The sequence below is a fragment of the Vipera berus genome (assembly GCF_964194415.1).
Source record: "Vipera berus genome assembly, chromosome: 1".
NCBI lineage: Eukaryota > Metazoa > Chordata > Lepidosauria > Squamata > Viperidae > Vipera > Vipera berus.
In genome coordinates, this window is record NC_138202.1 from 17,437,468 (window position 1) to 17,451,595 (window position 14,128).

The 14,128-nt window shown below is 41.5% G+C and overlaps 1 protein-coding gene across 2 annotated transcripts in view; it reads left to right on the forward strand.

The window, feature by feature from the left end:
• The window catches only part of ARHGEF18 (Rho/Rac guanine nucleotide exchange factor 18), a 58,822-nt gene that overhangs the window by 13,235 nt on the left and 31,459 nt on the right, over positions 1-14,128 (forward strand). For both annotated transcript variants that reach the window (XM_081313347.1, XM_081313348.1), the window contains 2 exons: positions 4,753-4,820; positions 11,235-11,298. In XM_081313347.1, coding sequence (XP_081169473.1) covers positions 4,753-4,820; positions 11,235-11,298 — 132 coding nt within the window. The remainder of the gene's footprint in view (positions 1-4,752; positions 4,821-11,234; positions 11,299-14,128) is intronic.

Here is a 14,128-nt window from a genome sequence, read left to right on the forward strand (position 1 = left end):
TGATGAAAAAAAAAGAAACTTTGATTTTGCTGATTAGATACGTTGTTATAGAAATGGCTAGTATATATTACTGTGAAAAAAGAAAAAGTAGAAGGTGTAATGTTATTATTTTCTACTGTGCTAAGAAAAATCAGAAGTCAAGGCTTTTTTCTTCTTTTCCCCCCTCTACCCCTCATTTTTACTTCCTTCCTTTTTCCTTCCTTTAGTTTTCCACTATTTTTATTTTCCTTTATATTGATTATCTGATAAATCAATAAAAAGTAGAAGCTGTAATATTATTTTCTACTGTGCCAAAAAGAGTCAGAAGTCAAGGATTTTTTCTTCTTTCCCCCCCTCTACCCCTCATTTTTTACTTCCTTCCTTTTTCCCTCCTTTAGTTTTCCACTATTTTTATTTTCCTTTATATTTATTTTCTTATAAATTAATAAAAAAATTCCTGCTAGCAAGAATTTTCTATCCTTTTTAAAAAAATGTGTTACATCTGAATTTGTTTCTTCATGAGCCAAAAACAAATCCTCACTAATAATTCTGGTATATTAAATGAAGAACAAACCAATTATCCTTTGAACATAATGCTAAACAAACAGTGGCTGTATACATGTTTTATTTCCTTAGTCCTTGGGTGGATGTACTATGATAAGTGTTTTTAAAATGCCGTATAGTAATGGGGGTTCTTTTTAGGAGATATAAATACGTGTCCCTTTAGAGATCTTAATTTTGTTTTTTCCAGCTTCTGTTGACAAAGAGAGATATTCTCAAATAGATTTTGGACCCAATAGCCTGTGTTTTTTTTGTCTTGAGTTAATTTTCTTACTGGGAAACTTCCCACACGGGCATACAGGTAGCCCTCAATTTATGACCACATCTGAGCCCAAAATTTCTGTTGCTAATCAAGACAGCTGTTAAGTGAGTTTTGCTGCATTTTACAATTTTTCTTGCCACAGTTAAGCGAATCACTGGAGGGGTTAAGTTAGTAACACAGTGGTTATATGAATCTGGCTTCTCTATTGACTTTGCTTGTCAGAAATCACAAAATGATCACCAGACCCTGGGACGCTGCAGTTGTCATAAATATAAGCCAGTTGCCAAGTATCCAAATTTTGATCATGTGACCATGCAGATACTGCAATGGTCGTAAGTGCGAAAAACGATCATAGGTCACTTTTTCCGGTGCCGTTGTAACTTTGAATGGTCACTAAATGAATGGTTATAAGTTAAGGACCACCTGTCTTCAATTCAGCACACCAGGTCTGAAATTATAAAATCTAGCAATGGGCTTTCAGGTGCTTTTGTCATGTACTAGAATAAACTTAGACAAATTTCAGGCATGCATTTGTTGGTCTTTTCAGGGTTTTTTTGGCCAAGCGGTTTCGACATCTATAATGAAGACTCTGCCTTTAGCACTGTAGGAGTTGGGGAATTATCACAGACGTTGGGGCTCTGGTGGAGTGCTGGTTTCAGAATCCCTGTGGCTGCTGTGCAAATTTGCATTTCAAACAGTTCAGAACAGAGCTTTGAGGCAAGACTGGTTGGTTTCTGCTTTTCAGCATTTCCACTTCCTAGATACTTCAAATACCTTTCAGGCTGAGGTCACTCTAGTTATTTTTGTGCCTGGTGTCTCATTCTGTACTTCTTTGAAGTCATTCTAATGGCCGTTTAGGTCAGAAGTGGGAGTTGAAGGTGAAGATATTGGGAAGAGAAGTACAAGGACTCGTACTCGGGGAGAGGTTTGAAGGCTTTGGTGCCTGGCGGGCCTTCAGAGGCTGTGCTTCAGCTGCCAGTTTGGTCTTTCTGTTGCGGCTTCAGCGGTTGACGCAGGACCTCATCAGAGTGCTCAGCGCTGTCCACGGTAGAAGAGAAAGGTCAGATACGGGATCCCAAAGGGTTTCAACAAGGGGCAGATGACAAGGGAGAATACAGGCAGTCCTCAGTTTACAACCAAAACTGAGCCCAAAATTTCCATTGTTAAGTGAGACATTTGCTAAGTGAATTTTGCCCCATTTTATGACCTTCCTTGCCTCAGTTATTGTGAATCACTGCAGTTGATAAGTTAGTAACCCGGTTGTTAAGTGAAACTGGCTTCCCGATTGACTTTGCTTGTCAGAATATCACAAAAAGGGGATCACATGGCCTTGGGACGCTACATCCGTCGTAAGTGTGAACCAGTTGCTAAGCATCTGAATTTTGATCACATGATCGAGAGAATGCTACAAAGGTCGTAAATGTGAAAAACGGTCATAAGTCACTTTTTTCAGTGCTGTGGTAACTGAACGGTCGCTAAACAAACTATTGTTAAGTCAAGGACTACCTGCTTGCCACGTTTCAGTGATATACAATAAAGTTGGATTTTGGCCAGAGAAGAGACAAAATAAAATGACTATTTTTGTGAAAAGATTTAAAGGAAGTAAAAAAAAAAAGTGGCGTCCACTGAGGCCGTTCCAGGCAAATAAAACTTCTCTCCCTCTGGCAGGCCGTGTGGGGTGGTGTCACCTAATAAGTGCAGTCATTATTGAACCAAGGGGTGGAGCAGCAGCTTTACATATTTATATATTTCGTGGTAGGGAGGAATGAAGACTTTTTTCATGACTGTAATCAGCTGCTTTTGCTTACATTGCTCCCAGATTTGTAAGTGCCTCTTTGCTTAAGATCTTCTGTGGTAAGGAAAACTTTCCTTCAAGCAGATATCACAAAGAAACAAATAAGGTTTTTCATCAGTTCCTGTACATTTTCCATCTGTTCAGATGGTTCAAGCAGAGGAGGCTCTGAGTTTAGCAGAAATCTTTGCTTCCTTGTGCTGTAGCCCAAACCGTTCTGCTAACTCAAAGCTGAGTCTTTAAGTTGTTCTCTTCTTAGCCAGTTCAGCCTGTTTGTTGCAAGGACATGGTGTGCGGTGGCTGGAGTGTGAAAGGGCTGCCATTTATTGGGCTATATCTTGTGTGAATTATGTAATCTGGTTCAGTTTACCTTGGAAACTGTAACCTCTGAATTTGACGTCTGTTGCAGGAGAGGGTGGTATTCAGCCAGCATTTGGCAACGCTGAGCAAAACCAGAGAAGGAAAAACCGACTTTGACGGTTTAAAGGCAGTGGTTACTAATAGGCTATATATCTGGATCATTCCGTTTCCACATGGATCTGTCTTGAACACAGAGGTTATACTAATTTAAGGTCCTGAGCTTTACTTAAAAATCTGTCAGTCTGTGGTCTGGAAAAGTCCTCTTATCTACGCTGGAGACTAGGTATCCATTGCCAGTTACAGCAGAGTTAATATCGGGGTGTAATATTGTTCAGACAGTGCATAAACTAATTCAGGTGGCCTTTTTCAGTCTTGCCACCTCCCAGCTTCTGCTGCTGCTCCTTGCTGTTCCTTGATCAGCATGAAAAATAGGGAGAGAGAGAGAGAGAAAGACCGCTTGACATCATGCTGGAACAACAAATTTTTTAGTAGATAGAATTTTGCTATAATTCCAGCTGCTTGCAGGGGTTTAAAAAGACATGGTTTGAGTACGGTGAAACATCAACTTTACATGGAGGAGATCCTAGTTTTAGACACTGGTATTTCCAATTACCGGTAAATTATTTGCCTTAGATTTTATAATAATAATAAATAATAATAATAGAGTTGGAAGGGACCTTAGAGGTCTTCTATTCGAACCTCCTGCTCAGGCAGGAAATCCTATACCATTTCAGACAAATAGTTGTCAGTGTCTTCTTAAAAGCATCCATTTTTGGAGCATTTACAGCTTCTAGAGGCAGGTTGTTCCACTGATTAATTGTTCTGTCAGGCAATTTCTCTTCAGCTCTAGTTGCTTCTCTCTCTGATTAGTTTCCATCCATTGCTCCTTGTTATTTGGGGGGAACCACAATTAGTAAGAATAAATTTAAAGCTGGAAGGACCATGGTCTGAATTCAGTCTAGGTCAGTTTCATGTGCTTAGAAGAATACTTTGATACATAAGAATGTGTGTTAAAAGAATTCTGTTTACCACCTTACAGTGTAGTATCCTTGTTGAAGAAGGGTTTGGGCTAATTGGTTGGAGGGAGATCAGCTTTCCTCACTAGTTACTCTTTAATGACAGTGATGATGTTACTCATTCAGTTATGTCTGATTCTTGACAATGCTATGGACCAAGTCTCTCCACTTCTGCTGATCTTGCACTATGTCTATGCTCTGGCTGGTGTCAGCTTTGATGGTGCACTCTTTAACAGGGCTGTGCAAAGGAATAAAGATCATTTGGGCACACAGGGTGTTCATGTGACAGGTGCAACTCTTCTAAAGCAGCTCCATCTTCACATGGTTACCCAATCCTAAAAATGATTATAGGAAAAGATGTCTGAGGGTTTGCAACATATTTGCAATGTAAATGTTTATATGTTACTTATATGTACTTATATAGGTCTATGGGTATGTTGTATATTTTATGTTTTAAATGTGATGTATGTTTACACTTTGAAAGCAAGCAACTAAATTTCATTTTTAATATGTGCTGTTGTGCCCATAGGGAAAAATGACAATAAAGGTTGTCTAATCTAATCTAATCTAATCTAATCTGTAATATCCATAAGTGCAGTTCATGGTATTCTTTGGAATCTTTAGCATCATATTGGTTTGCATGTGCCATATTGGTGTTGTTTCTATAGGACTGTCACTGTAGTTTTTAAAGACACTGCTAACCTTAGGGTAACCTCATATAAAAGTGTCTGTGTGCATATATGAAAAAAATGATCTCAATTTTATTTTTCTTTGCTCGTCAGATTGTGCAGTAAATGTTCACAAAAACTGCAAGAATCTTCTGCCTGAATGCAGCAGCAGCAGATCCAAGGTAGATTGTGCAATCTTACTCATACACACATGTATTCATTCATGTATTCAATTCATACATTCATTCATTCACTTACTTATTTATTTTTATTTCTTATAGCTCAAATACAGGTTCACAATATAGGTAAAAATTAAACAAGCTGCCTAGGCCTATAATTTATATCAAAATGTTTCATAATATGAAGGCTGCTATTTTCATTCTTTTACAAAATAGTTCTTATACAGGTGAAACTCAAAAAATTAGAATATTGTGCAAAAGTTCATTTATTTCAGTAATGCAACTTAAAAGGGGAAACTAATATATGAGATAGACTCATTACATGCAAAGCAAGATAGTTCAAGCCGTGATTTGTCATAATTGTGATGATTATGGCTTACAGCTCATGAAAACCCCAAATCCACAATCTCAGAAAATTAGAATATTACATGCAATCAATAAAACAAGGAGTGTACATAGAACAATATCGGACCTCTGAAAAGTATAAGCATGATTATGTACTCAGTACTTGGTTTGGGCCCCTTTTGCAGCAATTACTGCCTCAGTGCGGCGTGGCATGGAAGCTATCAGCCTGTGGCACTGCTGAGGTGTTATGGAAGACCAGGATACTTCAATAGCGGCCTTCAGCTGTTCTGCATTGTTCGATCTCATGTCTCTCATCTTTCTCTTGGCAATGCCCCATAGATTCTCTATGGGGTTCAGGTCAGGCGAGTTTGCTGGCCAATCAAGCACAGTAATCCCACGGTCATTGAACCAGGTTTTGGTGCTTTTGGCAGTGTGGGCAGGTGCCAAGTCCTGCTGGAAAATGAAGTCAGCATCCCCATAAAGCTCGTCTGCGGAAGGAAGCATGAAGTGCTCCAAAATCTCCTGGTAGACGGCTGCATTGACCCTGGACTTAATGAAGCACAGTGCACCAACACCAGCAGATGACATGGCTCCCCAAATCAACACAGACTGTGGAAACTTCACACTGGACTTCAAGCATCTTGCAGTGTGTGCCTCTCCATTCTTCCTCCAGACTATGGGTCCTTGGTTTCCAAATGAGATGCAAAAGTTGCTCTCATCAGAAATGAGGACTTTGGACCACTGAGCAACAGACCAGGTCTGTTTTTCTTTAGCCCAGGTAAGACGCTTCTGACGTTGTTTGTTGTTCAGGAGCGGCTTGACAAGAGGAATACGACATTTGAAGCCCATGTCCAGGATCCGTCTCTGTGTGGTGGCTCTTGATGCACTGACTCCAGCCTCAGTCCACTCCTTATGAAAGTCCCCAACGCTTTTGAATGGCCTTTTCCTGACAATCCTCTCCAGGCTGCGGTCATCCCTGCTGCTTGTGCACCTTTTTCTTCCACGCTTTTCCCTTCCACATAACTTTCTCTTAATTTGCTTTGATACAGCACTTGGGGAACATCCAACTTCTTTTGCAATTACCTTTTGAGGCTTTCCCTCCTTATGGAGGGTGTCAGTGATGGTTTTCTGCACAACTGTCAGGTCAGCAGTCTTCCCCATGATTGTGATTCCTACTGAAGCAGACTGAGAGACCATTTAAAGGCTCAGGAACCCTTTGCAGGTGTTATGGCTTAATCAGCTGATTAGAGTGGGACACTTTGAGCCTAGAATACTGCACCTTTTCATAATATTCTAATTTTCTGAGATTGTGGATTTGGGGTTTTCATGAGCTCTAAGCCATAATCATCACAATTATGACAAATCATGGCTTGAACTATCTTGCTTTGCATGTAATGAGTCTATCTCATATATTAGTTTCCCCTTTTAAGTTGCATTACTGAAATAAATGAACTTTTGCACGATATTCTAATTTTTCGAGTTTCACCTGTATAGCTGTTATTAATAGAATAACAGAGTTGGAAGGGACCTTTGAGGTCTTCTAGTCCAGGACTTTTCAACCTTTTGACCCATTGTACAATTTTTAGGATATAGCAACATCCAAGTACCACCAGTCGCTTAGCAAGGCGTCAAAAACTTGATGACCAAAAAAAAGAAAAAAGAAAAAAAGTGATGAAGTACAGGTAGTCCTCAACTTACAACAGTTCATTTAGTGACTGTTTGAAGTTACAGTGGCACTAAAAAAAATGCCCACCGAGCAAGACACCTGCCTGCCCGCCCGGCGGCGCTCTTCCTCCTGTCCGAGGTTTTCATTGTTGTGAGCATTTCTGTTGAGGATTGGCAGTGGGGGTGGGGTGGGGGTGTGTTTGGTTTTTATTCCCCCCGTCGGCTGGGTGGTTGCAGCAGGTTTTGGTCACTTAAACATGACCCTGGGACACTGTGACTGTCATAAATATGAATCAGTTGCCAAGCATCTGAATGTAAATCACAAGACCCTGGAGATGCTGCAACATTCCAGCTGATCAGTGCTTCTTCTGGGCTCAGAAGTGCCAGGATCAGCACTGAGCTCCAGGTGGAGCTTGGCGCTGATCCTGGTGCTTCCGCTGAGCCCTGACAGCCCTGCAACTCCAGCCATCTCTCACTCAGGCTTGTGCGGTGCTACCACCGGTTCAGCTCATTTCCCTCCCCCGCTACCACTTTTCTAGGATGGTCGTGTACCACCTGCCAGGTGCCAATGTACCACAGGTGGTACCCGTACCACTGGTTGAAAAGCCCTGTTGTAGTCCAAATTCCCTGCTCAGTAGGAGCCTCTATATCATTTTAGACAAGTAGTTGTCTAATCTCTTCTTTAAAATCTCCAGTGATGGAAGACACACAACCTCTGAAGACAAGCTGTTGATTATTCCAATTTATGTAAAAAGACATAATTGTTTATTTTTAAAGTTAGAATGAAGCATTATCTATGCTATAGTTGTTGCTGTTCAATGTTTGCGATCAGTAGTCAATGACTTGACTTAGCAGGTTCAAAATAGGCTAATAGTTTACCTTCCTCAGTATTGGTAGATAACTACAAGCATCTTTTAAGTTACTCAGGCAGAGAGGTTCCTTTTCTATCACTTGCTACCAAACTATTAGTGTTCTTTCTCAAAGATGTACAGTACTGCTCGGGTCCCTGATGGAAAAAAATGGAGAATATTATTGGTTGACCTACTGATGCACAAAACAAAACAAGAATATTTGTTTAAATCTTTTAAAACTTGCCCTGGACCAGTAGTCCTTGACTTATAGCTATTTGCTTAGTGATTGTTCGAAATTGCAGTGGTACTGAAAAAAGTTGACTTATGACCATTTTTCACAATTACGACCATTAGCAGCATCCCCTTGGTCACATTACTAAAATGCTGGCACTTAGCAACCGGCATGTATTTATGATGGTTGCACTGTCCTGTGGTCATGTGATCACCTTCCTCCCTGGCTTCTGACAAGCAAAATCAAGGGGGGGGAGCCAGATTTAACCATCACATGTTTCACTTAACAACTGCAGTGATTTGCTTGTGGCAAAAAGGCATAAAATGGAGTGAAACTCAACAACTGCCTTTCCTAGCAACAAAAAGTTTGGACTCAATTGTGGTCATAAGTCAAGGACTACCTGTACTGGGGAATATTCATTTTCCATTTAGTTAAAACTGGGAGTGAGTGAGAGGGTTAGTTGTTTGTTAATATGTTGCTCTATACAGCCATTTAAACCTTGAAGTAGGATTGCGGAACTTAACGTCCTTCCAGATAATTCTTTCCCTGAACATTGATCCTGCTAACTAATGTTTATGGCAGGCTAGTGTTTAGAATAGAATAGAGCTGGAAGGGACCTTGAAGGCCGCCTAGTACAGGAGAACCTATATGATTTCAGACAAGTGACTGTCTAGTCTAGTGTCTCTTCTTAAAAACCTCCAGTGATGGAGCGCCCACGATTTCTGAAGGCAAGCTGTTCCACTGGTTAATTGTCTTCACTATCAGGAAGTTTCTCCTTTAATTCCAAGTTGCTTCTCTCTTCGGTCAGTTTCCAACCATTGTTTCTTGTCCTGCCTTCTGGTGCTTTGGAGAATAATTTGACCCCCTCTTCTTTGTGACAACCCCTCAAATACTGGAATACTGCTATCATGTCACCCCTGCTTTTTCTTTTCTTTAGACACTAGCCAAACCCAAGTCCTGCAGCCATTCTTCATATGTTTTAGTCTCCAGGCGGATCATTTTAGCTTAGGGCATTAGATTAATGTGGCAACTTCATAACTGTACATGTTTGTTTAATTATTGGAACTTAGTAGAAGATTTCATGGTGTACAAGTCACCAGAGGGATTTGACAGAGTTTAAATGGATCCATGAAGAACATAATTTCCAGAAAAGTAGTGCTTTATTTGAAAATTCAAAAAATAATAATAATAAAGAAACACCAAACACCTACTTAGACTGGTATTCCTAGTCAGCCCTACTAGGTCAGGGGTGTCAAACTCAATTTCATTGAGGGCCGCATCAGCATTGAGATTGCCCTCGGGGGGAGGGGCTGGGTGGGTGTGACCAGGGTGGGCGCAGCCTACTGGGTGGGCATGGCTGGAGTGTGTATGACCTACTGGGTGGGCATAGCCAGCTCTATATCATTTGCGTCAACCAGGGCAAGTGCCAAGGCATGGTCCACTGGAGGAGCCTCACTGTTCCTCTCAGGCCTTGTGGGGGGGGGGTGTTGGAAGGTGGCTTGGAGGTCAAATGCCCAGCCCAGCCCTCAAGCACCCGTGGCACTAAGCCCAGCCCTACTTCCCCAAGGGGGTGCCCAGCTGCACTTACCTCATCTTTAAGGCTGCTGCTGCTGTGCTTGCTCTCCTTAGCCAGGTTGCTCATGATGGGTACGAGGGCAAAGTCAAGAGGGAGGCCCACTCTTTCTCCATGGGAGGAGACCTGGCTTTGTATCCAAAGCTTCCTTAGCAATAGGATGGGAGACCCCCCCCCAGGATAGGCCAGGAAGAGGGGGCAAGGGGATGGTGAAAGGGCAGCAGGGCAGGACTAAGGTACGACTTCCCTCAGACCCTCCCCCTTCCTTCCTTCCTTCCTTCCTTCCTTCCTTCCTTCCTTCCTTCCTTCCTTCCTTCCTTCCTTCCTTCCTTCCTTCCTTCCTTCAACAAAGTGGTGGGAAAATATTTGAGATGAGGGAGGGAGAAAAACAGGCAAGAAACACAGCTGGGGAAGTGTCATCCTTCGTGAGGAATGAAGAAATGCACCATTGCCTGGAAGTGGCCAGCACATGGCCCTCGCCTACTTCACATAACCGGCTTGGTGGGCTCTGGGCGGTGGGGGATGCCATGAGCAGTGTGAGAGTTAATATTACCTGCGCAATGCTGCCCAGCCCCCAGCCTGCCCGGTTTTGGCAGGCAGTGAGGCGCTCTCACAGTGCCGAGAGGCTGAGCCGGGTGGCACGAATCTGAAGAGAAACGCAACGCTGCTCAGCCCTAGCCTGCCTGAAGTAAGCAGGGCCTTGTGCTGGCCACTTCCAGGGGATGGTGCATTTCTTCATTCCTCACAAAGGGTCACACCTCCCCAGTGTGCGCCCAGGGGGCAGTGCCGATGCGGCACGGGCCGGTCCCTCGCTGTTTCCAGACAGCCTTGTGGAGCTAAGACTGAATGTATTTCAGCATACAAAATTGTACATTGGCTCCTGGGCCAGGGCCAAGGCAGCGGGGGCCGTTCCCTCACTGTTTCCAGGATGGCTTCGCGGGCCACATGAAAACACTTTGCGGGCTGGATCCGGCCCCCGGGCCTCGTGTTTGACATATCTGTACTAGGTAGACCAGATCAGGAAATCAACTCAAAAAAAAAACTAATGTATTGAGATGGGCAATAATAACAGAACTTTGCAAGATTGATCCAGAAGGTCTGACTTACAATGTGCACTTATGAATAGGCTGCCTATTATTAAACATGGCAAAAAGCGTTCTTTGAGCCAGTGAATTGCTGAAGCCACGCAGTGATTTCACACTGGAGCTCTAGGTTTTTGTGTGTGTCATGAAAACATTACGCGGCTTCAGCATTTCGTTGGCTGTAGGAAGGGGAATGCCATCTGTCTTTTGTAATATAGGTAGTCCTTGGCTTATAACCATTAATTTAATGACTGACTGAAGTTTCAGTGGCACTGAAATTAAACAAAGTCCACTCAGACCAGTAAATCACACCAGGCCTTTTCCAAATGTTGCTCTGGACTTTAAAATTTTTCTGTCCCTGTTTCCCAGGTTCTTGCATATTTCCATCCAGGTCATCTTGCTTACTCTTTACAGTAATAAGCTTCCATTGGTTAATTCAGAATCTGAGATATAAACCCCAGAGTTCCTGTGGATGTTTGAAGCTCCCATTCAATCTTCAGGGCTCCTTGTTTAACTTAGGTCTTTACTAATATGGCTGAGGGAGCCGAAAGCTTTGAATTCAGGGAATCGGGCCTTGCTTCAGAGCTGTTGTTCAAGGGAAACTCAACCAGTTTTGACATGGAGGTGAAGTATATCTGATTCTTTCTGTCTCTTCTCTTTCTGTTATAGCAAAGGGATTTGCAGCTCCGGCCCCCAGGCTCCCCCCCTAGATTACTCCACAGTGCCTGCCCAGGTTTGTATAAAATATTTTTTCCTGTTCCGATTTTGAATATGGAATGCTTGGTACTGCGACTTTGTACAGTTTGTGGAATGCTGTCAAAAAGAGTGGAACAGACACTCTGTCCTGATTGGAGAAAAGTCTAGAATGTTCTTTAGCCAAGCTGATTTTTTTTTAAATTGTGCTGTGAAACTTTTTTTAAAAAGCAGGATAGGAAGGGAGCAACCACCGCAGAGCAGTGAGAAAATCAATAAGCTGGTTTTTCATTGATTGGTTATTCTGTAACTGTGAAATTGAAAAATATATCTGGATTGTCTGCTTTTATTAAATTGTGCCTGTGGACAGAGCTTATTATATATTTAGGCCATTATCTTAAATATTCTCCAAAATTAAACTGGCAAAAGAAGCCACGAGAAAAGCAAAGAAACATCTCTTGAAGATGTGGAACAAATTGGGAAGATTATTTTCTTAGTTTAGATTTTATTTTTGTATTAATTTTATACATGAGAATATATATGAAAATATATGCATCCTGCTGAAACTGGTCTTTGCTGCAGTGCCATCTCTGAGCAGCCTTAGAGAGCGTCTCTGGGAGTTGAGTGGCATATAAATTTAATAAAACATTAACTAGTAGTAACCTTTATTTATGTCAGGGTGTCCAACCTTGGCAACTCTAAGACTTGTGGAAGTCAACTCCCAGAATTCCCCATGCTGGCTGGGGAATTCTGGGAGTTGAAATCCACAAGTCTTAAAGTTGCCTACATTGGACACCCCTGATTTACATCAAGTTTTTCCCAAGAACCTAGGATGTCATAATCTATCAACATGGTATATGTGCAGATCAAAGCAATATGGCCTCTTGTTATGGACAACAAAAACAACAACAACCTGAATTTTTTTTTTAATCCCATTTATATCCCGCCCTTCTCCGAAGACTCAGGGCGGCTTACAATTTAAAGCACAAATCAATGTGCTTAGCAATAGCCTTCATTCTATGTATATGCCTGCTTATTAGGGCTTTCGCCCCCCCCAGCGGCATTATTACAAATTCAGCTTATTACCCCCAACAATCTGGGTCCTCATTTTACCTACCTCAGAAGGATGGAAGGCTGAGTCAACCTTGAGCCTGGTGGGATGTGAACCTGCACTAATTGCAGGCAGCTGGTGTTACTTAAGGAGGCATTAGCCCACTGCTCCACCAAGGCTGGAAATTTTGTCAATGTGCAGATTTTTTAAAGTGCCATCCAAGTTTTTTTGGTGTGGCAACTAGTGTGTTGATAATCACTGGGATCACCACTGCCATTTTATGCCATAATCTTTCGGCTTCAATTTGCAGATCTTGATACTCTGTGATCCTCCAATTCTTTATCTTCTATTCTACTATCCCCTGGTATTGCCACATCCATTATCCACACTTTCTTGTTTTCAAACCAGTTAAATTTGGTGTGTTATGGACCAAGATTATTAGTTTGTATTTGGAAATACCACGGTATTTTAACCTGTTCATTTTTGACTACTTTTTGAACTATAATATGTTCCCATCAATTTTTCATTACTGGCAAATGGTAATTTTTATAGAAGCTCCAGTGAATTGGTTTGGTGACTGGGTTATATCATTGATTATAGTCTGCAATTTTCTTGCAGAAGCTGGTATGATCTACTCTTGAAACACCCCAAATTTAACTTTCCCCTCGATTTTTTTGTAATAATTAACCATGTAATGCTTTTCCATGCCAGCATTCGGTTTGTGTTTTTATAACATTATTTTGACATTCGTGTTTTGTTTCCTGTACATTTAGTAAGTTCCAATTTTTAACTTGCATTAGTTAAAATTCTAAAGTTCTTGACTGGTTTATTTAATCAGCCAATGCATGCTTTTCTTCTTTGATAATGTAATTTATTAAATCTGATATTACTCATTTATATTTATTGTTTATTTATAATATATATGTAGACATATAAATACATTAATATATTTATAAATAATTGCTATTTAATAATATTTATAATAATAGTAATAAGAATTATCTATTTAAGGAATTCCTGATTTTGTTTATTGCAGTTACATATATATTACCCATTTTCATACAACTTAATGATTGAATATATTGATTCGATTTACAGAATCAAAAGATACATATGGTTAAAAACAAGAACAGACTGCAATTTTCTATCTAAAAACCAGCCTTCATACCACTAAATGTTAAGTAGAACAGTTTTTAAATGAGCCATGAAAGGCAAGGAAATCTGGGGTATTCCTTATTGTGGGAAGCAAGATTATCCTGAGCCTGGGGACAGCTCCATAGAAATATGTTGTTGGGCCCACCTCTCTTGCTTCATTTAGGAAGGGGATCCTCAGTCATTCCTCCTTAGGAATAGGTAAGTAGTCTGGATCTTGATGAGAGGGCTGGGCCCTGTAGGTCTTTGGGAATCAGGCCAGACAGGGATTTCAGGGTGATGACAAGTACTTTGAACCAGTGATGGCGAACCTTTTAGAGACCGAGTGCCCAAACTGCAACCCAAAACCCACTTACGTATCGTCAGGTGCCGGGTGGGCGTGGCCCATTGGGTGGGTGTGGCTGCGATGGTAACAGCAGACTGGTAGGCTGGTAGGAGCAAAAAGTTCAATCAATCAATTCCAACTTTGCGAGATCTTTTTTTTTCTCCCGTGAGAAGTTGAAATTGATTGATTGAACCTTTTTTTTTTTTGCACACGGCAGTGGAGACCTAAAGCGAAAAGGTTTTATAAAACCCATCTGAAGGCCTAGGACTGGGGCAACGGCGTGAGTGCCCACAGAGAGGGCTCTGCGTGCCACCTGTGGCACGCATGCCATAGGTACGCCAC